At 42.4% G+C, this 27,401-nt stretch overlaps 1 protein-coding gene across 2 annotated transcripts in view; it reads right to left on the bottom strand.

The window, feature by feature from the left end:
- Positions 1 to 27,401, bottom strand: part of bcan (brevican) — a 41,076-nt gene that overhangs the window by 7,265 nt on the left and 6,410 nt on the right. The window contains exons 2-9 of one of the 2 annotated variants that reach the window (XM_033639816.2): positions 12,776 to 12,858; positions 11,841 to 12,248; positions 9,412 to 9,586; positions 8,831 to 8,958; positions 8,020 to 8,313; positions 5,798 to 6,718; positions 2,796 to 3,626; positions 998 to 1,219 (exon numbers count right to left, since the gene is read on the bottom strand). In XM_033639816.2, the coding sequence (XP_033495707.2) occupies positions 998 to 1,219; positions 2,796 to 3,626; positions 5,798 to 6,718; positions 8,020 to 8,313; positions 8,831 to 8,958; positions 9,412 to 9,586; positions 11,841 to 12,248; positions 12,776 to 12,858 (3,062 nt within the window). The remainder of the gene's footprint in view (positions 1 to 997; positions 1,220 to 2,795; positions 3,627 to 5,797; positions 6,719 to 8,019; positions 8,314 to 8,830; positions 8,959 to 9,411; positions 9,587 to 11,840; positions 12,249 to 12,775; positions 12,859 to 27,401) is intronic. The other variant, XM_078171326.1, reaches the window with a different exon arrangement.

Raw genomic sequence — 27,401 nt, 5'->3', positions numbered from 1 at the left:
CTTGAGCTCTCGGCTTTTCCTGAGCAGTTTTTATAGTGTGACATGGTGCAATGTCCTGCTGGGGGGCCTACTGAGGGGGTGTACTTGGCCTGCAGCGGTGTTTGAGTGGGTGGAGCGCGTCAGGTGGCATCCACATGAATGCCAGGATCAAAGTTTCCCAGCAGAGCATTACAGTGTAACAAGATGATCAATGTTATTCACTCCACCTGTCAGTGGTTTTAATATTTTGGCTGATCACTGTGTATATTGCATTTATATTTAAAGCACAGCACTGGAGGGTAGCCTACAACAAGCCTGTCAGTGCACAGTGTAGAAATATGAAGTATGAGACAAATAAAAACTTAAAACTCCACATTTAGCATCAACATTCATCATTTCATGCTTCTGAAATGAAGACTTGTTGAATTACAAATTTTATTTCGAACATTAGCCAAATCAAATTAAAGTACTTTTTAACAGACTTGGTGATGTGCATTTTTTGCTTTAAGTGAACAAACACTGTAACTTCAAACTAACATGGCATGAGTGATCTTTATGTTGTATTGTCACAGTGACATATATAAAGTACTGAAGGTGCAGCTTCGTGTTCATGACTGAGATGAGACTTTTATCCTGTACGATATAAAAAATATGTTGTGTAATTTGTATTTTGTGTCATCAAACAAACTGAAGGTGCAAATGAAAAAAAAGAAAGGAAGAAAAACATTTTAATTTTTAGATTTTTTGGTTTTTAAAGAATGAATAATATTTTTAAAAGAAAGGCTGTTCTTATGTAACACAGTGAGGAGACACCTGCTGTGTGTTATTCTCTGAGAATTAACTCTGAATGAGGACCTAATCTCTCTGTTGTGCTGAGTCAGCTGGAGGTGTTAAATTGCGAGCGAACATAAAATCCCTCTCCTGATTGGACCTTTTCAGAGACAGATGTCTCCCCTCTGCTTCTAACAGCAGCTGTTGTTTCTGTTGTGTGCAGCACTTTGTGTCAGAGCACAGGTACCTGACATGGCTCCTGGTCTGACAGCAGACACTCTGGCAGCAGGCAGGGACGCAGCCAGGGCGGGATACTGTGGGAACATGGTGGGAGCAGTGATCGTCACATCGCTGCTGTCGGCGGCGTGCGTCGGAGCGTTGGTTTCCTCCTCATCGGGATGCCACGTGCAAACTTTAACTGGAGGCTCGTCGGTGCCGCTCTCTCCCTCATGTCCCTCTGATCCATGTTCTGTAGAGACAGTTTATTGTTAGGGACTGCTCGTTACTTGTGAGGCAGAGGGGTGGTGCAAAAAGGGGAGACATGTCGAATAATGTTTTAAGCACTGGGGAGGGACTTTTTTTATTTAGACTTAGGGGAGGGGCATACCACTTTAAACGGTTGTGATTTGGACTTGTTTTACAGGCAAATTAAGGCATGTGTGTTGTTTTTGTTTGTTTTTATCGCCAAAATTACACCATTTATTATAGTCAGAAACTGTAAAAACAGAAATTATCCTTGGATTTTAAAATTCCCAACAGTCCTTGGACATGTCATGTGTGATGAATATGTCAGTCAGAAAAAAATAATAATAATCTGAGTTTAAAATCACTTTATTCTGTGTTATACAAAATTTGGCCAAAAATAAACTATTTGCACGAACTAACCACCATGCACAATAAGAGTGAAAAATCCAACTACAGGATTTCGTCCTCAACTTTTAGCTTTCAAACATGGAAGGGTAAGTTTTAAAAGGGAGGGTCATGCATTTTCTACCAGTCACTCAGAGAAGCTCAAGGAGGGGAGGGTCAAAATTAAAACAAAACAAAACCAAAACAAAACAAAGCCACACCCCAGGCACCCCCCTCCTTTGATAAATAAAGAACAGTCCCTTACATGGTCACAGATTATATATAAATGCAGACAACTTGACCTCAGGTGCTTTTTATACAAAAGAATGTGACTATATATTTTTTATTTATTTATTTATTTTGGCCAATTCAGCATGTTGAATCAGCGACAGTGGCAGCAAAGCCTGTCGGTGAAGTAAATCACTCTGACTGGCAGTTCAGCTCAGCACACAAGACGAATTCAGGAACAAAACAGAAGTGAGGAAAGTAAACAAAGAGCTAAAGTCTTTATCCACTGAGCTTTTTAACAGAAAAGTTTCTTGATGGTTTGTGTTTTTGTTCACTAGTACACATTAAATATGCTCTGTTCTGTCAACATTTAATTGTGTTGTAAATGTGCTAACTGGCTAACTAGCATCAAGACAGTCTTCCAGTTTCCCTTTTTGTAAGACGAACACAGACTACTGCCAATCTGCTGGTGTGGAAGGTTCTTTCCTCCCACAGAGGCGCAGAACATACATGATGGTTGACCGACTGCTGTGGTCTTTACAGTCTGTTCATGTGCTACATTTTTGGCTAAAACGCAGTGATATCTGGCCACGCAGCAGGTTTGGTGTGTCTGGGCCTTAAGACCTACACAGCCGTGGACAAAAAGGTGCGAGTGTTTTTGCTACTAACACAAAGAGTCTGTCTGAAACCAGCAATGACAGTGAGCTGCACTGTGCTCTGCTTTGTGCAGCACTTCCTGATGGAACCAACAAATGTTTGACCTTGTTGGTTAAAAACTTTTTAATTCCTTCAGTTAACTAATCAATTCATGACCAATTATTGCAGCTCTTTTTACAATACTTTTGATTGAGGATGGACGATGCTGCAGTGGTTTCAGAGACATATTTTCTAACCTTCTTTTTCCTCCACAAAGAGCAAGCTACACGTGTTGGTGCCCCTTTTTTGGTGGACTATTCCTTTAAACTCACCATTGATGCTAGCAGTGGTGATCTCGGTCACGACCTCCTGCTCGTTAGAGGCATCATCAGATTCCTCAGTGACAGGCAGCTTGGCGCTGTGTTCCTGCTCAGAGCGAGACTCCTGTAGTGTGGAGGAGGAAGGCTCTGGCTCCCAGCCGGGTGTGAGGGTCAGATGAGGGATCAGTGTGATTTTTATATCTGATGAAGATGATGGTGCATCAGTGGCATCCTCATTGTCATTTTCCTCTGAAGCATGGTCCGTTGAATGAGCTGGATTTGTCAGCAGCAGTTCTGGTGTCACCTCTGGGCTTTCTCCTGAGGATTCACCTGATCCCTCTCTGGCATCTCGCTCCGTCCCCTCCGGATCACTTTCTGTGATATTTTGGGGTGTGTTCAGAAATACCGCTGGGCTTTCTCCTAATACCTCCTGTTCAAGTTTGTCCTGGATGTCCTCCTGAGGTTCGGCCCCAGATGAAGTATTGCTTTCGGGTATGAAGGTTATAATCTCTGGGGAGCTGGCTTCAACCTCCACAGCAGGTGGAGACAGGGTTACAGATACAGGGGATGTCATCAGAGTAACTGGATCACTGTTTAAGACCGGAGCGTTCACACTGGAGTCGTCTGTGGCTGCGATGACCTCTGCTGTGGCTGTGATGACCTCTACTGTGGCTGTGATGACCTCTGCTGTGGCGACGTCTTCAGGGTGGAAGTGTCCGCTCTGGTCTGTTTGATCATCTGGTGCTGTCTCCCCTGACGCGCTATCAGACTCCTCATCAGTATGATTGACCAGGATGGACAACTCCACAGTTACTTCTGGGTGCTCCGTGGTGCGATCATCACCTGTCAAGAAAAAAGGGATCATCTGAAATGAGATTTTAAAAATACCTTTTCCTGCAGAAATGTATTTGTGAGGATATGTTTGTAGCCACGTCAGCAGTGAGGCTCTAGGAATGCCGACGTTGGACCAAGACTTTGGTTCAGAGTGAAATATCTCGGATGGATTGCCCTAAGACCCCACTGCCACAGACAATGACAGTCCCTAGACAGGATGAATCTTAATGACTCTGGTGATCCCGTGATTTTTCATCTAGCACCACTAAGGCTGGATATCACCGAAGGCCCTGATACAGTATCACCACAATACTTAAAGGATAACATTTTTCGATCTAGACCCTACATGTATTTTAATGTGTAAATTGATCGAAGAGACTGATGTGACCAACAGTTTTGAAAATTGGTCCATTGTTGAGCGAAACGGGCAGCAGCCAGCAGCCACGGGACGGGCTGCAATGGAAGCACATGGGGCAATTGTATGCCATCACTGTATCTCAATTAAAAGTGGTTATTTTCACCAGGGACAGGCTCAGATTGTTATTGTAAGTGTGTCTTTACCCCTTACTTGACCCTGTCTGTTTGTCCGCACTCTGTCTAACTTGTAAGTTTTCTACAAGTTTTATTCATCTCGTCCCTCTCCTACGCACCTGTTTGAAAATAGATTTGCAAAGTGTTCGTTCGTTTAAGGAGTATAATAATCAGAGTAGTTTACAGAAAATGTATTTCAGTGTTTTCTAAAACATTTTCAATATTATGGATGATTATTCAGATGAGAGGACAAGGGGCTCGTACAATATCTAACATTGCCATCATCATTCCCTGCCAGTAGCTAACGCCTTGATGTGTGGGAGGGGCAAATGTAAGCATAAAATATAATAAAATATATTATAGGTCGTATAATACCGAAGCATATATATTTTTCTACCACACACTGCAGCATAGATAGTTTCAGCTTGTTGATATCACTTATTTTATTATTATGAGTATCAGCTGATGAAATTGGGTAATAAATCTAAATAGTTTTGTTATTATCAGTACTGAATCAGTTGATATTTTGCACCTCCTAATCGGTTATTGATTAATTTTCGTCGTTATCCTGTTGTGCTTTCATGTGTAACATTATGCAATGTACATATAATAACGTTAGCTAATAGCATTAGCCTGCCTCCAATTGTCTGCAACAGGTAAATTCACTCTTGGAACAGGAGGTTGTTTTTTTTAAAACAAAATTAGCTCTGGATTTCTTCTCCTCTTTGACAGGTAGTAGTCATCCTGGTCAAAATGCTCACTGCAGACCATTCTGATTCAGAGTCCTAACATGGCTCTAAGGTTTAATGGTATTTAATGTCTTGCTTGGTCCCACTCTCAGCATAGCTTGCTTCTTTTCTAATCCAGGGAGCACCTCAAGAGTGGAGCCCTCAGCACCAAACACAACTGTATTTCCATTTGTTGCAATAAATGATTAAATCTAAGATGAGTGTTACTAACTGAAGAATATTATTGTGATGTAAAACTTTGTGTTATGCTGAGTATTGCAATAACATACACTGCAATTTAATGTAACTTGTTATCTTTTTTTTAATTGCAAACTATGTCTAGATCCGTTTGACCTCATAAGATAAAGTTTTTAGTCTTTTCGTCTTACTTACAAAACGTACCCAGTGGACAGAAAAGTAAAATATGACAAAAAAAATCCAGCGTTTCTCACACATTCATTTATTTGTGGTGGCCGGCTATGATTAAAGAATCAGCTGCCACGTATTGCCTTTCTATTTTTGGAGCTTGACCATTCATTAGTTGCACTTTTGAAATATATCTACACTCTTGCAGCGCAGAGCATACTCAGTGCAAAGTGAAACGTAACCGTTCATTGCCCTATATCTAAAAGTTTGCTTTCACTCACAAACAGCTGCTCCTCTCATCTATCGATCTGATCTGATCAGCTCTGAACAAATTGACTGATTAATTATCCACCCTGCAACTCAAACTCTACAAACTGCTGCTGCTGAGGATGAAAGAAGAGTTCTGCCTGTGCTGCGTTCATGGACCCACAACAACCTCAAAATTTAGAGATACACAAGATCACACAGGCAAGAAAAAGAAAAAAACTTAAAATAGTTTTAGCCTTAATGACAGTCAAATATCAGGTCACTATGACATCTTCATTGTACACATACCTAAATCAGACGTAAGGACCAGTTCAGAGGGGGAAGAGGTGTCCACACCAGCCAAACTTTGAGTCACAGTGTTTTGTGTCTCCTCCCCTCCAGACGCCTCTTCTGTTGGAAGACTCTCAGGCGTACTGTTGACAAAGGATGGCAGCAGAGTGGCAGAGTGAACATCTATTTCCTTGGTGTGGGGTGAAGAAGTCACGGCTGATATCTCCTCAACAGGCCCAGCGCTGGCCTCTTCTGGCTGCCCTGAAACATCATAAGAAGTGCTTGAGTAGACGAGCTCAACTTCAGAGGCGAGTTCCAGGTGGTCATCTGGAGTGTGGTCCTCTTGAAGAACAGGAAGGTCGCCCTCCTGAGGAGCCACTGGAGAGCTGCTGAAGAGCTCATTTGCATCAGTTCCAGATGTTGCAGTAACAGCTGGCGTATCCAGGCTGTCAGTCACAGAGATATGATGCTCTGAAGGCTCTCCGCTCTCTGAAGCTGTTGCATCAGCTGTGGGTAAAGTGGAGTCTTCACCAACAGTTACTACGTCATCAGCCGTTGGATGAGTCGTTGGAAGCGTGTGAGACTCTTCGTGATCTGTGTCTGTGTTTTCTTCAGGTGCAGGCTGATAAGACTCTGGGTAGCTGGCCTTCTCTATGACCTCGTGCACCTGATGCTCAGCTGGAGGAGTGACAGTCTGATGAACATCCACCTTCTCATAACCCAATGTTGAGTGAGCCTCCACCGGGCCCTGCTTTACGGGATTGGCTGTCTGGGCATGTTGGACGTCTTCACCCTCCTTAGCCATCACCTTGCTCAGGCTGAACCCCTCCTCCTCCTCCTCCTCTGCAGGATTAGTAAAGAAAACAATGTCCTGGCCAATGTCCTCTGGCTCCGTGGCAAGAAAATCCTGAGGAGATTCTGTGTAAGGGCCATTATGGCCTGGAATAAAGAGCAGAGTTAGAAAATGTTATTCATGTTGTTTGGGATTTGATTGGACCTACTCCTAATGCCACTACGGGAAAAACTTGGTTGAGAGTTTAGCAAGAAAGCTCATTAGCATGTAAGAAAGAAGGAATAGCATCTGTGATCTCCGTCACAAGAGTTAACAAGTGGGCACCTTTAAAAGCAGGGACACTAACCATAGCATTTGTGGTTAATCTGTACAAATCAGCCTTAATTTTACCTTCAGCCAAACCACTTTGGATGAACAGCAATAGAAAACACTAATGGAGCAGATGTATGCTGGTATATGAGCAAGTTCTTACAAGTCAGCTCCCAAACTATCCTTGATAAAACGGAGGGAGCGAGAATGATTTAAAGGATAACTTTGATGCTTTTCAACCTGATCTTTTATCAGTCTGAAGGAGTTTATTCACTGTTCTCTGTGTCTCTGGGGAGCTGCTGCAAAATCTGTTTTTCACCCGCAAATGGAAATGGTGCAGTCCATCTGACAGAGGGTTCAGATGCACGATGCGCAGAACTCACAAGTGCCACTACTGTAAACACATGAGGCAGACTGTAACCTGACTAGCTAAGTCAGAATGCCTCACCAAAAATCAGTACAGAGAGAACACCAAAATGAGAGGCGAGGAGAGACAACAGCCAAATATTTGACAAAAAAATGTGAAGAGGCACTATGACAAGCAGAGCTGGAGGTAAGAAGTGAGACAGACTTTTTTTTGCAAAGAAAACCTCCTGTAGTGGGCTCAGTTTTAAAGCTAAAGTGAAGGTACAGGTATCATATTAAATTAGAGGACCTAAGGAACCCATTGATACCAACCATGTGATGTTATCTTGTCAGAAAGGGGACCAAATAATGCTCCAAATTAAGCTAAAGTTTGGCGAAGGAAAAAGGAACATTGCCATTTCTCAAAATTATTTCTGCAGACTGGGATCACTAATCAGTCTTGCACTTAAATAAATCGGGTATGACTGGAAAACCAAGACCTGACAGCCATATACACTTTGCACTATGTCAGTTCTGCACACTATTTGACCAATATTTGATTAAAGTAAAGTCCATGAGAATATGAGGACAGACAAGAACAGCTGAATATTCTTTTAGAGGAGGTACAACTGTCCAATATTACACAAAAAAGAGATTTTTTTTGAGGAACAGAACCGTGTTTCTTCAACTCTCCTATCCCTCTAAGATTTATCTTGCAACCCCTCAGAGGGGCCAAGAGCCGGATGAAGAAAATAAACCAGGATACTTAATAAAAACAACATAGTTTTCATACTTCTGAAGCAGTAGACGTCGTGACGAGTGTGAGCCTCAGGGAAGCCCGTCTGGTTGCTGTAGCGATACACAGTTCTGACCCCAGGTTCACCTCCTCCACAGCGCTCTCTGGGGGTGACGATGGGGTAGCGCACACTCCCGTCTGCCAGCCAGCCCGGACTGCAGAGGTTCAGTCCGTCATTCCAGGCTGCGTACAGCTGAGCTGTGGTGACCAGCTCGGCCCCGTGACTCAGACAGTAGGCCTTGGCCTCCCAGAAGGTGAAGCGCTGGGGGGCGGAGCCATGGAATACTTCACCTTTACACAAGGAGACAGGTGTCAAGTTCTGATGATCTCTGGCCTGTTACCTCGCTGTGGTACTATACTGCCATGAGTATATAAACAACATTATATCATTTTTCGTAACCACTTATCCTGTTAGGGGTCACGGGGGGTGGAGCCTATCCCAGCAGACACTGGGTGAGAGGCAGGGTTCACCCTGGACAGGTCACCAGACTATCACAGGGCTGACACATAGAGACAGACAACCATTCACACTCACATTCACAATTACGGACAATTTAGAGTCACCAATTAACCTGCATGTCTTTGGACTGTGGGAGGAAGCTGGAGCACCTGGAGGAAACCCACGCTGACACAGGGAGAACATGCAAACTCCACACAGAAGGGCTCCCCCACCCCAGAGTTCAAACCAGGAACCCTCTTTCTATGAGTCGACAATGCTAACCACTGCACCACCATGCCAGTTTGTTTAAATTTAAAAAAAACATAAAAAAATTAAGTACATATTAAAAACTCCTTTTGGTTGTCTTACCATCGATATTCTCCACGTAGCAGTAGACGTCGTACAGCTCATCAGGCTCTAACAGTCCATAGTTCCTCACCCCCGGCAATCCATCCATGTCCCCAAAACAGCCCTCTCTTGGTGTGTGGATGGGATATCTGTGGAGGGAAATGTTGCACTGAAACACCAAGCACCTCTTCTGTTTTGATGGCAGCACTCCAAACATCACGCTAGTTTGAGCTCTTCTCTGACTGGGTGTTGAAGTGGGGAGAAATGTTTGGTTTCAGATGAGATGAGTGCCTCTCAGCTGCTGGATGATCTGTGTGTTCTGATGTACAGAGCATATCAAATGTTAGCTGGCTGAGAGGTCCACTATCAGACCATGATGCTCCCTCAGCCACACAGACAGCATCGTGTCACTGTTCCAGTTTACTGTTGTTGTTTTTGTCGAGCAACATAAAGGATTTGGGCTGCTGCCAAATGTACGCTCAACACCTGAGTGTCTCAACCTTCACTTCTAAATAATACAAAGTGCTGAAGAGGCCTCTTGATCCAGAGTTGAGTGATGTGTCCTGTTTGACATTTGGAGCATTTCTCTCAGAGGCGCTCACCTCACTGAGTGGTCTGAGAGCCAGCCTGCATCACACTGCTCGTATCCGCTGTGGTAGGCGGCCAGGAGCTGCTCTGGAGTGGCAATTTCCGCCCCGATCTCCTCGCAGGCCTCTCTGGCCCGCTCAAAGGTGAAGGCGTAGCGGCTGGATGCATCGCGATAATGGAACACCACCCCTGTAAAAAAACAAACCAGCAGCTGTTGTGAACTCTGTCCTGTTTATGTCATTCTGCAAAAAAGGCATCAGAGGAGGGGCGACATGCAGGACGCAGGAAAAGTAAAATGTTTTCATCAACCCCGAGGACAAGATTAAATAATTAAGACGCACAAATACTTCTGATACAACCAAACTTTTATTGCTGCTTCCTATCAAAGATGTAATTTGTATTTTTTGTAATTAAATAATTTGTCTCTGCTGATCCATGTGCACCCTGTGGTGGTTTTGTCTGTCACTGTGGAAATAAAGGCCCAATCCCAGGGTCCACACTCCCTTTGAGGCGTGTTCCTGCTAAGTCAGCAAGGGCTTATGGCTGTCTAGCTGTCAAATCATCGACTGCATGAGGACTCTCTCTCTCTCTTCTTGACATTTTGAGCCCTTCATGCACACTTTGTACATTGTTGGAGACTTAAAGTGAATAATATCCAGATTCAGATTCAGATTCAGATTTTTATTCGCACACCACACAGAATCAACATGTGTCAACAGTTATACAAGTACAAGACACAATTGTGTGGAGTGCCAGGTCTCCCATGAAGCTATTTAAAGCTTATGGCGGGAGCCTGATCAGGAAGATGAGTCAAGATGTATAGCAGTGACATGGTACAAGACATCTTACAAACCCCAGATCCCAGATCAGAGAAGGATGCTATACATATGAATTAAGCATTTTTTGTTTCAGTTTCTTCTTAAAAACAGAGATGGATTTAGATGTTTTCAGACTCTCATCGAGCCCATTCCAGACCTGCGGCCCCCTGGTTGTTATGCTTAGACTAGTGCATTTCAGTCGTCTTTTTTTACCGTGTATAAGATGTGTATTTCTGGTATTATAATTATGTGTGGGGCGGCTGACTGGGATGAGCTTGGAGAGTCTTGGATTCAAGTTATGGACAACTTGGTATATTGTAGCAGCATTTTGATGAACATTGAACTCAGCAAGCCTCAGGAGATTACAGTTGTGGAAGAGGGAACGAGTGGGAGTGTTATAACCAGACCAGGTTATGGCTCGTATTATTTTCTTTTGTAAACTTTCTAATTTCTTCAGGTGACTAGGGAAGGTGTTGCACCAAATAATATTACAATAATTGATATGAGACTCAAGCAAGGTTTTGTATAAGATAAGGAGAGCAGGTAAAGGAAGAAAATATCAAAGTTTGAAAAATAGACCAGCATATTTAGACAATTTAGTTAACAGATGTCAATGTGACATTTGAAATTGAGTGACTCATCTGTTGTCTTCACTCTGGTATGAAACTCCACTGATGTTGTGATGTATCAGATCAGTCCGATCAGCTGCAGAATCTTATCAATAACTGATATTCAGTAAGGGGGCATGCAGCTGACAGAAGGTTTTTGTGAGTGCTACACATGTTTCCTTGCTCATGGTGCCTCAGAGTAGAAATAAGAGCTCTGAGTCGGCCTTTAAGCCAGCGCCCCTGAACAACTTCAAATGAGGATCAAGAAAATTTCAAATAAGAGATTAGGGTCCGTATTGACAAGAGGTGAAACAACACAGTCTGTAGATATTATCATGAGCTGTCTGAACATATGTTTGAATTTTGAACAGCATATGATGAGGTGCCTGTCAAAAGGGTATGAAAAAAAAAGTCACGGGGCAGCTGATGTTAAAATTAGGGAGCGATTTGCACTAGTGGGAGATGATCAATAGCACAGACAGGCTGAGAAAGACCAGAAATTTGCCAGGACAGTTTTGGAGCTGCTTATTAGACCCATAAAATATCTTGGCTGTAGGAAATTCCACTGCAGAGGAATATCCATCTGGATGGAGTTTTATAGTAGCTAATGACTGGTTGTCTACAACTGGGTGTCGGCCACCATTCAAAAGGATATATTAGAAATTTTGGCAAATCAGGTCCGCAGACAGATTGTGTCTGAGGTGAGGGAGCACACATTATTTGGACTAACGAAACCACCAATTTATTTATGTATGAGCATTTTACTGGAGCTCCTCAGTCGCCAGGATAACTGTGCAAACCACATGTATGTAAAATTTGTACCTTATTATGTCGCGGACATGTTGAAAGGCTTCAGCAACACTGTGGTTGACATGTGGTTAGGTTAGGCACACAAACCACTTGGTTATGGTTTGAAAAAGATCATGTTTTGGCTTAAAATACCTGCTTTCAGTGGCACAATCATGGCTGGAAACGCCGCCAAGGTCTTGCTAAAAAAGTTTTGTGTATGTGTCTCACCTTTGACCTTGACCTGAGCCACATCATCAGCGTCCTCCAGGCCCTGCTGCACCTCGCAGCGGTAGAAGCCAGTGTCGTTCTGCCTCAGGCTCTCCAGCCGCAGGGTGAGGTCGGCGGGGGAGTAGGCGTAGTTGAGCAGTGAGGCTCGGTCTTTGTAGGCCTCGCTGACTCTCACCCTGTCGCCGCGGGCCACCAGGATCTCCGTCTCTCGGCCCTGAGTCAGCACGCTCCATTTTACCCGGGGGAGGGACAGCACGGCGTGGCGGCCGTTGGTGGAGGGGGATGGTGGCGGATGGGCCAGAGACACCAGGCAGGGTAACGTCAGAGAGCCGCCCAGCACAGCAACCACAGGCGGGGTGGTGGGGATGGTCACCTGCAGCAGCTTCGAGTCATCTGAGGAGAGGCAACCTTTAAAGTTAGAGGTGACATTTTCAGAGATATGCTACTTTCAACTGATGAGGCAAGATTGATGCCACCTTCATGTCTGGAACCTTTTTCTACACGGCGTTGCTATGAAGTCCCTTCTTTATGCCGCCTGTACAGTTTTACACTGAACCAAACAACGGCGGCATGATGGCACTCCAGCGTGCAATTTCAGACAGCATGCCGGTATCGTGGAATGAAAATCAGTTTGCATTTCCTCATTTTATTTTCCTTTACATGCCATATGTTTCAATGTTATGGAAAAATCTGTCAATATTCTCACTACAGTCCAACTACAGGAGAAGACATTATATCCGTCTGACTTCCTGCTGGGACACTCGGACGCCCTTGAAAACGGCCTCCGGAGAGTTCGTGTCAGCAAAAACAATGAACGACAGGAAATGATTAAACAGCATCCCGCTGCCCTTAAAGTCAGAGGTCACGTATGATTTAATGGAGTGGTGTGTGTCAGTGGTGAAAAGAGAGGGGGACGGAGAGGGAGGGGTGCGTACCTGACTCGTGGTGGTGGGTAGAGGACGACGGCAGGACGAGGAGACAGATGGTACACAGCAGTACAGGAAGGGGCACATCCAGTCTGTGGGTGAGAGACAGTGTTTGAACTTGATGACAAAAACCTCTGGACTGCACCAAACACATCTGCTGACAAAAAGTAACAACATGTCAGGTAGAAGTGTTGGTAGGATGTGCGTGATCGCCATGTTCTCATTCATGTTCTCCCACAATGTACAGAAGAGGGAACTTTGACCCTGTCATCCATCGATACAGGTTCAAGCCCATGTGTTTAATTACACTCAGTCAGGTGGAGGCAGCATTCATTATACTGAGCGTAGAGGTGTTACATACCATAAAGGAAACAACGGCTGAAGATAGATGAGACCACAAACAGTCAGGTGATAGTACTGAACTATGTCGCTGTGAACTGACAAGGTAATCATTATGTTGTTGGGTAAAACTTGCTCGTGTTTTTTAGGTCTGAGACCAGACAATGCTGAGGGATTTAAATATATATGAGAAAATGGATGTCAACAGACGCACCCATGGTTGAGGACAGGATTGATGCGATCCAGGACATTTTTGTGATGGAAAAACTAACACAAATTTAATGTTTGGAAGAAGAGAAGTTTAAAATTTGTTGGACTAAATATGTATCTTCAGTTACATCTGACTTTAACTGGTCATGAATGATGGAATAAATAAATAACTCCCCCCAAAGTTTATGTCGAGCTACTCAAATGTTACCTGCACATAGTTTACTTGTGATAATGCAAGCTCCTTTCCTTAGGAGCACCTGAATGCAGCAAGACCCTCTTCCCAATTTCTCTATATTTGTTATCTTTCCTTGTGTTATGCAGTTGGTCAACAAGGGGCTCTTCTGGTTTATTTAAATATGTATTGAGGTACAAGAAATAATTTGATATGAAAAGTGGTACCTGTTATTACTGCTTTGTCTTTATTTTTAACTATTTACTTTTATTTATTTATTTATTTATTTTTTATGTATGTATAAGTATTTTTTTATTGTTTTTTTATTTAATTATTTTAATCTATTTTAATTAATTTGTTTATTTCTTCCTGCCTGATATTTTTCTCAAGGGTTAAAATTTGTGAGTTTACTTTTATTTATTATACCACTAATACCATCTCTGCATATATGATTAGTCATACAACAAATTTTTATCTTTATTTGATCGCTTTCTTATTTTATTTTAAAAAACAAAACAAAACAAAAAAAACAGAAAACTTTGTGACTGACTTGGGTCTAAATAAGAATTAAAAAAAAAATTGCTCATGTTTATGAGTTGTCCTGCTGAAAACTACTATGAAACTATGAGGGCAGGGGGTGTGGGTGGGAGATGGTGAGCGAGATGTCTGTATCTGTGTATCTGTAGTGTATGTTTGCTAAGTAATGCAGTTTTGTCTGTATGTTTTTGTTTTGTATTTGTGTCGAGATGCTACATCTATCCTATAGCTATCCTTTCAATAAATTTAAATAAAATGCACACACAGCGCGCACTGTCCTAACTTAACTTAACCTAATTACTGTACAATGAAGCAAACCAGGTAATTTAAATGAGAACAAAGTCTTCCATCAGTCATACAGTGGTTAATTGTTCAAAAATCAGTGTGCACAGATTATTAACTGTGATAACAGGTTGCATTTGAGGATGAAATTTGAAACAAGACAAAAATACCATTCTTTTTGTTCTGTTTCTTGTATTTAATTTTCAACATAAAAAGTAACAAATAAAACAAACTTACAACCCCCCTTAAAAACCCCAACAAAAAGCCAGACTAGGCGGAGATAAATACAACAATGTTTAGCCTTTGGTGACGAATCAAAAACACCAAATGTCTCCAGACTGAGACTCTGATTTATTAGTTGGTTTAGTTTGTGTGACTTCCTCCCTCTCAGAATTTAGATGCTCACTACAGAGAAAAAACACATATTGACTTAATACTCGGAGCCATTCATCACACTCAGAGAGGAAAGGTGGCAGGTGGCCGATTTTCATCAAACATTTAAACAGCGACTGAAGTAACAACGAGCCAATATCATCAGAGTCTCTGCAGTATAACAGACAGGATGATGACTTTATCCATCATGTCCAACACTGTGAATACAAACTATCTATCCTGCACTCAGAAACACGAGAGACTGATTTAGATTATTTATTCTCATTGTTTTACACAACTCTTTGGTTGTTTTAAGGTTTTGTTTGGGTTCTCTCCTGGATGCATGGATGGATTATTGAATGGGCCAACTGGGCACTGGCCCAGGGGCCTAAAGGTCAGGGGCCCCGCAGCCTTCACTTGGAAAATGTCACTCAAATTTACACATTCTGACCAAGGAGGGACTCAAAGTGATCACTAAGCCACAAAAGACCACAAAGAGATGCACAGGAACCGCAAAGAGACACCAAACAACAACAAAAATACACAAAATAATCACAAAGAGACACCAAACAACAACAAAAATACAAATACAAAACAACCAAAAAAGACAAAAAATAACCACAAGGAGAAACACAGCGACAAAAAAGACACAAAATAACCACAGAGATACAAAACAACCAAAGAAAAGACATAAAATTACATTAAAGCCACCAAAATGGCTACAAAAATAAACAACAACCACAAAGAGACACAAAACGATGAAAAAAAAGACAAAATAACCACAAAGAGACACAAAACAAAAAAAGACATAAAAGTTACCTTAAAGAGTGGCTACAAAAATACACAGAACAACAAAGAGACACAAAATACCAAAGAAAGACACAAATAATGACAAAGCAACATAAAACTACCAAAAAAAGACACAAAATGACCTTAAAGAGACCAAAACAGCTACAAAAATACATAAAACAACCACAAAAACACACAAAACACCAAAAAAGACACAAAATAATGACAAGGTGACACAAAACTACCCAAAAAAGACACAAAATTACCTTAAAGAGACCAAAACAGCTACAAAAATACAAAAAATGGACCACAAAGAGACACAAAAGAACTAAATGAAAGACAAAATAACCATAAAAATGCACAAAACATACACAGACACACAAAATGACCACTAAGAATTTGCACAAAAATAGACAAAACAACCACAGAGACACAAAACTACAAAAAAGACACAAAATACTGACAAAGCGACACATAAAAGACGTAAAATTACCATAAAGAAACAAAAAGGGCTACTAAAATACATAAAACGACCACAAAGAACACAAAAGGACTAAAAAAGATATTAAATATCCACAAAGAGACATAAAACAACTGAGAAAGACAAAACAACCACAAAGACACACAAAATAATGCCAAAGTAACATAAAATGAGTAAAAACACACAAAATCCCCATCAAGAGACACAAAATAATGACAAAGCAACACAAAACTACCAAAAAAAGACATAAAATTACATCAGACATACAAAATGAACCCAATATGACACAAAATTACCTCAAAGAGACCATAATTGCTACAAACTACACACACAGCAACAATACACAGCTATAAAGTCTGTGTCTTGCTCCTGTGTAGGAGAGGTGCCGGGGCCCTTTGCATATCTGTGCCCAGGGGCCCAATGTGTGTGTGTGTGTGTGCTATAACCTGCCCATGATGAAATCTTTTATCTCTTTGTATTAGAAGCTGTATAATTATTTCATAATTGCATTTCTGTCAAACTCATGTCATATTTTTTGTTTGTCTGTGACTCAGTGTTGTGGCTGACTATCTATCAACCTCACTGAGGCTCTCCTGAGTCAATAAAGAAACAGTTGTGGTGCAGATTTGTTGTTTTGCTCTAAGTGAATATTTGGGTTTTGTAGGTTAAAATTGATGCAGAGTCACTAATAATTCAGTCAATATCAAAATGTTATAATAACTCCAGTTGAGCAGCAGCTTGCACTTAAACACGCTGAGAATTCAAAGACAATATTGACTCTTACTATTGTTTGATGAAAATGTTTATTGGCTTATTAGTGTGAGTGTGTGTGTGTTAGTGTGTGTGTGTGTCCAGCAGCAGACAGACAGACTCAGACAGACAGAAAGAGGGACTGTCTGTGTGTCCTTGGAGCTTTGTAGCTGCTGTGAGTCAGACTTCAGGAGCTGCAGAGCGTGAGCTGAATCCTGATTCCCTCAGAACTCCCCGGAGGGTCGGACTGAAGCCCGGCCTCCAACTTAACTAGATTTACCATTATTACCACTCTTTCATCCTCCACCATATTCACTCTGACTTTTCTTTCCCCCTCTGCTGTGCTTCTTTGTTGTATTATAATCCTATTTGTTCCTTTGTTAACACATCTTTTTTCTTCTTGGAGATAACACACAAGTTTTCTCTTCTCACAACAAACATGCTGACAAACTGCCTCAAACTGTGTTTAGAAAGGCTTTGATCCAGCAAGAGAACGTCTTTATATTACCAGAAGCTGCATGAGGTGACTACAACCAAGGGTCCAGATGCTAGTTAGAGGAAACAGTTTCACTATCTGTTGGTGATTGAATTGGACCACAGTTAAAGCCACCAAGAAACCTCTGACTCAATGAGCTCGTTCAACAAGCCTAAAAAACTCAAAAAACACTTTCACTTCTTCTTCTGTGGTGTTGTCATGGCACTGGAATTTCTATCTTTGATAAAATACCATGAAAAATATATTCGCTATATAAATCTGATGCATTATTATTCGATACTAGGTGGAAAACTGACATGCAGGGCATACAATCTAATTTTTTTTTATTAAACATTAATATAACAAGGCTTTAACATGACAGCAACAACTTTTCCTTTCTTGGTTTGTGCAGAGAACAGCAGAATAAAAACCTGTATTATTAATTTACTGGATAAACTATATTTATCAGAGCACGCTGAGTGTTCAGATGGACAGTTGGGAAGTAGATCGTCCTGCAGGCGCTTTAATCAATTTTTTTAATATCATGAAAACTTTTAATTCAAAGAGAAAGTCCACCCCTAAATCAAAAATACAATTACAGCAAAATACTGTCCATCTTCGTCGTGGCCAAACAATGGTACTGCAGTTTCCACCTGGGTAGCCAAAATGACCTGGCCCAGAATCGGCCTGAACTCTGCATGCCGGGTGAAATTAGCCAGGCAGCATCTGGTCGCTTGACTCGGCTGAGACTTGGTATGAATGACGCCCCAGAATTGGGCTGCTGACACTGCCATAACTGGGCAGGGTCCGTCACATGATGCCCCGCAACCCAAACAGACTTTTTCCTACTGACTTACATAGCGAAAGAAACATCTTTAAGGGTGAATCCCAATTCTCATTCTTACCCCTTCCCCTTCGTCTGCGTCTTCCCCTCGCCCTCTATACAGAGTTGAGCAGGCTAGGGGTAGAAACGTTCTCCTAAGAAATGAGACACCACTTGATTACCGTTTGCATCATCGTGCCTTCCCACAAGCTGGCTGCTACTGTACGCCAGCAGAAGTGAAAAGAGTTGACACAAACAAACAAAAATGCCACCGTCTCTGGTTGTGACACACAAAGGGAACACCGAAATGTTAACGTCGGCAAAACCGCTTGAACATTGGATTAACTGTATCATGAAACATGAGTGCTGTGATTATAATATCAATTAAAATGCTGAAAATACATTTGTGCAATTCTCTGGGCGATCGTTCAGCCATTGCTACATAAAAAAAACTTTTGCCGTCCGTCTGATTGATGGTTACGCCGTGGATGATGCGAAATTCCTCATAGCCCTCTCTTTCAAGCGTGGCCCTCCAGAATCTTTGTTTAGTTAGTTAGTTTAGTTTATTTACTTTATTAATCCCCCTGAGGAGAAATTCAATGTTTTCACTCTTGCTTGTCAATTACACACAGGTCTGAAAGACACACACATGCACAAACAGGACCTATACATGCACAAAGTGGAGAGATGTCAGAGTGAGGGGGCTGCTCTTGGTGAGGTGCCCTAAGCGGTTGGGGGGTTCGGTGTCTTGCTCAAGGGCACCTCGGCAGTGCCCAGGAGGTGAACTGGCACCTCTCCAGCCGCCAGTCCACACTCCATATTTTGGTCTAGATGGGGACTCGAACAGGCAACCCTCCGGTTCCCAATCCAAGTCCCTATGGACTGAGCCACTGCTGCCCCAGTTTCAAGGGCTATGTAGCCCTCGGTCTTGGCCCTAGCCCTTACTCCAAATGAGAATTGAGACACCCCAACCCCTCACGTGAACGTGCAAAACCAAGGGGAAGAGGGAAGGGGTGGAAATGGGATGCACCCTAAATCAGTGGATACATTTTCTTGAGTGTCACAACCCCCGAGAAATGGCTCCTTCACTGTCAGGATTTGATCCATTCGGTCCAATAACATTTGGAAGGATTAAAAAATTAGGATTTTTGTCCCCATTCAAGTTAGTAGTGCGCCATTCTCGGAACCCATCGGCTGTATCGCCGTCTGTCTTCCAGCAGACGGCGATACAGCCTCTGGGGGTAGATCCTCGATTTTTTGGCATTCCGGTTTGATTTGGGCGGAGGAGGCGAATTTCCGTTTCCGACTTCCGTTTATACATAAGTAAATATGATGAACCATTGAGATGGATTCAGAGTTTGCAGTGACGCCAATTATGTTCCGCCTCGTTAGTTCACCGCATGGAGCGTTTAACCTGGCAACAACTGCAGCCGGCTCAAACGTGATTTGTCAATATCACGCGGACTACGAACAGCCTACAACCGGAAACCAGGGCTCTTCCGCTCTTCTTCCGGAGCCAAGATCTCCGGGGTTTGCCTACAGACTCTACATTCACTGAATGTAGAGTCTGTATATAGAGACTAGTAGTGCGCTAAACCGGAAATTTACCATGCGGCCAGTGGAGGTTAGCCACTCAGTCGCACTCTGTAGAGCTCGGCCGCTGCAAGTCTCTGGTGCACATGCTTTATGGGCCGTACAGTGCAGAAGTAGTGCCGATAATCCCTGGATCATCTGGGTAATTTTATCCACAGCAGTTGAACCATTTTGGCTTCATGCACCAGTGAGCAGCTCTTACAGGACTTAACAGGGCAACACATTCAACACTGTATCCAGGTCTCTTAATACATCCGTGTCGTCAACTTACACCAAGACAGTCTAGACTGATCAACAGCACTACAGGTAAGACTTGTAGGTCTGCAGCTTGGGATCAATTTTTCAGGCTACTGCTGAGCAGAGCGTCACGTTTCACTGAATGATGCCCAGAGGAGCAGTCTAACTTTAAGTCCTGTCTGTCCCTGTGTCACTGAACACATCTGCATCACTGTGGGAGAAGCAGGAAGTGAATAAATGATCAGAGCCTCCAGCTGGAGAAATGAAAAATACATAGTGGAGCTGCAGCCTGTGAGTAAGACCGATTCCACTTTTTCTCTTTTTGTGTGTTTGCTGCGGATGAAACGTTCTCTGTCAGCTCATTGAGGCACAAACAAACCAAAACAAACAGGAAACAGCTGGCGACACTGACTCCACACCAACCAAGGGCGAGACTTGTCAGCGCTTCACCTGCAGGCCTGAATTAACAAGCAGGAGCTAAATCCAGACTTTTTCATCTTTTATCATCTTATACAAGGAGAGGACAGCTGAGACGAGGAGCTCGTCTCTCCTGAGGATACATGAAAATCACAGGCATTAAAAAATTACTGTATGTCAATGAGCACTTCCCTCTGACTGAAGGGAGTATTAAAGTTAAGATGGCGACAGAAATTAAAGTTTGTTTTGTCGATCTCAGCAGAGACACATTTCTAATCAAAACAGGATTAATGAATAATCACTAGACGATTTTTTAATGCCTAAAGTTGGCTCCGAAATAAAAGCTTTGAAAGTAGAAATGCCACTCGGGATCAAGCAGGACGTTTAAATCATTTCACTGAACAGAGCTGCAGACTGGTAAATACCCACATCCAGAAGATTTAAGTGTGAAAAGGCTGTGAAAAATCAATGCTAAGATATTACAGACGCTGTCGTCTTGATGCTAACACTGATATTAATATTTGTGGGGTTAAAAAGTCTGAAATCAAGAGGTGAACAATATTCTTGCTCATTTGCATTTAACCTTAATGCATCATATAAGTTTGGTTATCAAAGTTACCAAAGACACTACCATAGCCTACTGTTAGTATGCCAGAAAAAATAATCAGTAGTTTGTGAAATAATGCAGTACGCAACAAATACCAGGATGTTCCACTGCATCCAGTTTGGGTTCTGTAGTTTGCAAGTCAGCATGCTTTTCTGGCTATTCTAGCCCACAGTCCTCTGTGCAGCAGAAGATTCATCACACTGACTGAGCCGCAGGTGACAGCCCACTGACAGCTGACAGACGGCACAAATATGATCAAATATGATGGATACAGTTATGACTTAAAAGTTTAATCTACATATATCGCAGAGAAACAACAGCACAGCTCTCCAGGTGCTGTATCTCCAAGATAACGTTAAGTGTTAACGTGTACTGCATTCCAAATCAAAATACTTTTTTATTAACTTTAGATTTTGTGCTACGGACTGCTGTATTTGAACGGTTATTTAAGCAAGAGGGTCGACATTCAAGGTGAAATGTTATGACTGAGTAGTATGTCCCAGTGTATGCATCCTCCATGCAACAGCAAATACTTTGTAAGGGCAGCTTCACTACGTGCTGACAGTAAAGGGAACTAGAAATAGTACTTCGTGTTTGTACTCAAGTTGCACCTACATCCATGTCTGTGAAAACATGGACGCTTCACACACATCATCCCCTCGGCAGCTCAGAAGATCTATACAATCAGCACAGTTTCGAGAAGTCACCAATTCAGTATCTGACCAAATGTCTCCCCTTCTGTTCCTGATGATGCTGAGTAATGGGCAGAAAAGTGTTTTGCAGGACATTATGATGTCACAGTGAAGCTGACTTTTGACCTTTTGGATATAAAGTGTCATCGCTTCATCATTTTATCCTGTTAGACATTTGTGTAAAATATTGTCAGAATTAGCGTATGAATCCTTGAGTTATGGCCAAAAACATGTTTGGTGAAGTGACCTTGACCTTTACATTTGACCAAATTTAAATCAGTTCATCCTTGACGTTCAGTAGACACTGTGCAAATTTTAAAGAAATTCCCTCAAGCTGTTTTTAAGATATCATGTTCATGAAAATGAGACAGATGTAAGGACACAGTGACCTTTGACCACCAAAATCTAAATCTAAATCTTAAGATAACGGCCTCTAGTTTCCCGGCGCGGCGCAGGGTGGTGAACCCCGCGCAGAACTAGTTTCGAGCAGCGCAGCCCGAGGCGCGCTCAGTTTGGTAGTTTGGCAGACCGAGGTGCGCTGAGATGGGTGTGGTGGCGCAGCAGGGGGAGGTGTCGACAGATCCAGCTTGGCGCAGTGACAGTTTCGTATCAAAAGGCTTCGCCAAAGGTGCGCTAAAAGCTCGCCAGCTGAAACCACGTCTACTGTCAGCGCAGGGGGAGCGCAGCCGGTGTAAGCCGAAGTTTGGCTGACCGGCGGACAGTGCGCACACGTCACCAAAACCTCACAGGCAGGTTTCCAGAATATCAGGCACATTAACGATGCAATAAATACCCAAAACCACTATTTAATGCAACTATCTGCAATCAGCACATAAATGTATCTCTATATCGACTGTCCCGTCACATCTGATGTCAGATCAAAGGGGATTGGCACCGTTTGGCACGTTTGGCACGCGTAATGGAAACCCAACCTGATTTGATTAAACAGCTGCAAACTAATGAGTTCACATCCCTCTCAGCCAACCACAAACAGCCACAGCATCAGATAGGGAGTATATATTCAGCATCTGTCATCGTAGAAAAGTCAAAAGAAAAGAAACTCCTCCCAGGCTACCTTTGCATCATCAGCCCGTGGAGGTCTGCTCGCAGTTCCGTATATTCGGACACTGCGAGCAGACCTCCCGGACCAAAACATCAGTTTCCTCCTGGGAGAAGTTTGGCCATCTGACGCTGCTGCTCTCTTCTGCCATGGTGAATTGAGTAAACTCATTACGCCTTCATGCGGCGCATTTAAGGGCGAGGAGAGGGGCTCATTTGATTGGTGTGATGTGTGTAAAACCCACTCCACCAAGGTCATAGTGATCTTGACCTTTGATCTATGACCATCAAAATCTAACTACTTCATCGCTGAGTCCTAGTGGAAGTTTGTGCCAAATTTGTAAAAAGTCTTTCTCTGCGTTCTTGAGATATTGCATTCACAAGAATGGGACAGACAACCCAAAAACGTTAATGCCTTTGGCCGCAGCCTTCGGCGACAGGGAGGCATAATAAAGATTTGGAATGCAGGGACAGTTTCTAAATGACCTCAAATATATTGTTGACATTTTTTATTATACTGACAAACTGAATTTAAAAAACTGATAAATTAAAAACTGGTTGATCATGTCATCCTGGTGAATTTTTGAGCTGGGCTCAATGACAATAACATGACTAATTTTTGGTGAATCAAAGGATATCAATGCTCCTGATATCCTGCTGGAAATTGTTGCAGCACAGAGGTCGTCCAGTTTATTTTCTAACACCTGTACAGTTGCAAGCAGGATGTGAGTCCAGCTGGTGTCCATCTTCTCCATCTTTTCCTCGATGTTAACTTTTGTATACATTTGAAAACCTCGACCTGGTTATCTAGCAGCTAGCTAGCTAGAAGTCGGCAGGACAAGACTTAACAGACTGATGAGGTGATTTCCTCTTCGTGATGAGTGACTCTCAGCTACACGCCACCACCATGCGACTCCAACCAAAAAAAAGCACCACCAACACTTGCAACATAGTCATAGGGGCATAAATTTAGCCCAAATTTAGCCCAAATGTAGCAGAGCTAACTGAGTGGATACTGGAAATGTCTGCACAAGAGCCATCACAACTTACAAATATAACATCACAACAAAACCGCTTCTTCCTAGAACATATTTCTGCAGCGTCACCCTGAGTGCTGTCATAAATAAATGCACTCCCTTGTAGTGGGTGCAACAGAAAATCAGAAATCAGACAGAACTGCTTTTTCCTTTCCTCCCATAACTTACTGGGAGTACACTTCACACCTCTGTCAAACTCATCCACGATTGTTGCCTTTCTTGTGTCGCTGTTTTTCATTCATGTAGCTCAGTTGTTAGCTGAACTTTTTCCTACACTCAGACTGATCCAACATGAAACAGCCGTCAGATCTGATGTCTGGAACCAGGCTGGAAAAAGGACCATTGGAAAAGTGTTGAAATAAAGAAAAGTGAACCTAGATTGAGGTTCTTCTGTAAGATGTAACTCTGGGCCAGTGTTAACCTTCATAACAGAGCAGTCAGAATAACGGAGACGGCAAACCTGCCAACCTGTCAGCTTCCTGTCATATCTCTTTCTCTCCACATCAAATGGACAAATTTGGCATAATTGCTCCTGACAAGCTTCCACCATGTCTGACTATTCAAATCTAACAATGCCTTCAATTCAAACTTATCAGCTATCTGTCTGACTCACTCTTTCTCTTTCTGAGCTGGGTGTACAGCCTCAGTGAGCAGAGAGAGAGAGGTTTCCTATGAGGAGGCAGAGCAGGCAGAGGACGCATCCCGGGCAACATCAGAAGTGCAAAGACAGGCATCACAAGTGGCTGAATAGTCAATGACTTCACCTTGAGGGAAAAGGCGGCGGGGGCCAAGAGAGAGGATGTTTGACCGCTCAGTTTGCCAGAAAAGGTCATTTGAGGCTGGAGGGGAGGAGGGAGGGGGAGATGGGGTGAGGAGGAGGGAGGAGGGGTGAACTACATTCTTAAAGGACTGCAGCAGCTTCGTGAGAGTTTGGCCCATTTGTCACTTTACACAGTGTGTGACGAGAGGGTTGGTGCTTCAGCAGATTTAGAATACAGCACAACAAGTCTTCACACCTCACCCACAAACACGTCCAAAAAGAAATCAAGTTATTCCTGCTGCTTCTGTCATGAGTTAGATGTCTAAACTTACAAGTATTTGTGATTCCACTCATTTGTTTAAGGTGAAACTAATGTGTGCGTGAATCACAGCAGCAGCTATTTTGTCTTTTGTTGCAACGATTGTAAGCTAAACTAGAAATCCAAGGTTCACAAGTCAACCAGGACTACCAGCATGTATATATGCGATTGGCTTCTCCGTCGCCGGTAAGCCGTTATCATACGCCGCCGTATTTGACAGGAATACATATTCCTGTCCGTGTCTGTGACCCCCGTTCAACCCACAACCGGCGGGATTCGCCGTTTCGTTTCTGCTGCTGGTTGAAATCTGTACTCGCACAGCGTGCTGAATGATTTATTTTGCCCACACAAAACTATTTTTAGTCGCAAATGCGAGTGCGGTGACGGACGGAGTAAAATATCGCCACACTGCCGACATTTTACTCCGTCCATCACCGCACGCTGTTTGATTGCGTTATCAAAACACGCCGCTATTATTCGGCCTTGCTTTTCACTTATTCCACCGAATACCAAATGTGTGTGTTTTTGCAATATTTGGCCGAATATATTCGGTTACTGAATATTCGGTGCATCCCTACTTATTTTGCACAATGAATGTATACTACGTACTTTCAAAGCATTGTATTTCATGTCTCCATCTGCTGGTGGACCATCACGATAAGAGTATGCCTGTAAAATATGATGTTAATTCCACCAGAGATGAGACTTGATGATCACTAAAATCAGGTGGGGAAAAAGTGGATATATTAATCGGTATCGATTATCAGTCAAATGACTTGACATATTGGCACATCCGATATCGGCCAAAAATCCAATATCCAATATAATCCCTAGCTGTACTGCATCAATCTGAATTCTGCTCTCCAAATACCAACCAAAGAACCTAAACTCAGGGTATGTGCCAACATTGAGTACCAAATGATCCAATACCTAAAAACTATTGGTACAACTTAAAAAAAAAAAAAAAAAAAAAAATCTGATATAGAATAGTACAGAAATAAATATGGCAAAATTATATACTAAAGATTTCAGAACAGGTGTCTGATAAGAAATTTAGAAATGAGTCCCTTTATAATTATTTCTACAAGACAGAAATCACTGTAACCAGGGGGAGAGACTAACAGCTCAGTCTGATGCAAGCAGTATGAAGACACAGCAGTGTTTTAATGGACTCAGATCTGAGCTGAACCAGCATTTTATCATCTCAGACAAGTAGGAGTTAGAGGTCTCATGTCCAGAACAACTCCTTAATGCCTTCATCTCCAGCAGGGTGGACTGCTGCAACTGCCTCTTATCTGCTCTTTCAAAAAAGACCATTAAAACAACTTCAGCACAGTCAGAACGCTGCCACCAGAGCTGCAACAACAACTAAGAGAACAGAGCATAAACTTTTACACCCTTCAACCAATTGCCAGAAAAATCTTGGCATTGTACATTTCTACAAACCACAGATACATTATGTTTAGCAGACACATTGAAAATGTACGTTTCAACAACACTGTTGTTAACGTGTGGTAAGGTTTAGGCACAAAACCACTTGGTTACGGTTAGAAAAAGCTCATGTTTTGGCTCAAAATACACAGTTTTGGGGGCACAATCCCCGCTGGAAACGCAGACTCAGTAAAAAAAAAAAAAAAATGCTTTTGGTGTTCGTTGGTCTTGAACAGTGGTCTGCGGTTTAGCAGGCATCCCACCATCCACCATCCCCTCTATCATTAAAAATTAAGTTGGCTGTGACTGAATGAATAAACAAAACGTCAAATTTTATAATGACATTGATGAAGACACTATGGGTGATCAGTTACATCTGGCTGATACCTGATCGGCTTTAAGAAATACTTCAAATGCAAAATGGCCATTTGTATTTCATTTCATTCATTCATTCATTTAATTTTGGCCATTAAAACATCTGCAGACACAAATAGATTTCCTATTTTTGGAGCTTCATTAGGAGCGCGATTGGAATATATATATATATATATATATATATATATATGTATATATATATATATATATATATATATACACATACATGTTTGGTTTTTATCGCACCAAACTGTCTGAGCACAGAGCGCACTCGGGGCACAGACGGAGCAGCAGAACGTCAGGCAAACTAAAGTGAAACTTAATCATTCATTTTGCTAGGTCTAAATGTTATCATTCACTTGCAGCAGCTACTCATCTCTGATCTGATCAGCTCAGAATGGACTGACAGATCATTTATCCACCCCGAGTCTAAAACTGCTGCTGATGAAAAAATAACTCAAGAGCTCCGCCTGCGCTGTGTTTACGGACTGAAAAAAACCCCTCCAAATTTAGAGAGGGGACACGCAGTGAAACAAAGGGACATACAGGCATATATATAGTTTGGTGTCTTCTCCTCTTGGTAGATTTGATCGCTGTATCTTTTGCTCCATGCAAAATGGGGGTAGAGCAGGTTGTCCACTAATCAAAAGATCCCCGGCTCCTGCAGTCGGCATGTCGAAGTATCCTAGAGCCAGACACTGAACCCCAAATTGCTCCCGTTGCCTTGTTGAGGTCGGGATGTGTGGACAGTTCAATCATTCCACCACCAGAAACCATCCAGAAACATGGATAATTATACAGCAGTAGCCAACAATGTAAGAAGACGTGAACAAGAACTAAATTACAGTGAACAAGTTAACTGATGGGTTTTACCTTCC

This window comes from Epinephelus lanceolatus, chromosome 10 (genome assembly GCF_041903045.1).
Source record: "Epinephelus lanceolatus isolate andai-2023 chromosome 10, ASM4190304v1, whole genome shotgun sequence".
Classification (NCBI taxonomy): Eukaryota; Metazoa; Chordata; class Actinopteri; order Perciformes; family Serranidae; genus Epinephelus; species Epinephelus lanceolatus.
Note: the sequence above shows the minus strand (reverse complement) of the source record. Positions and strands in the feature narration are given on the sequence as shown.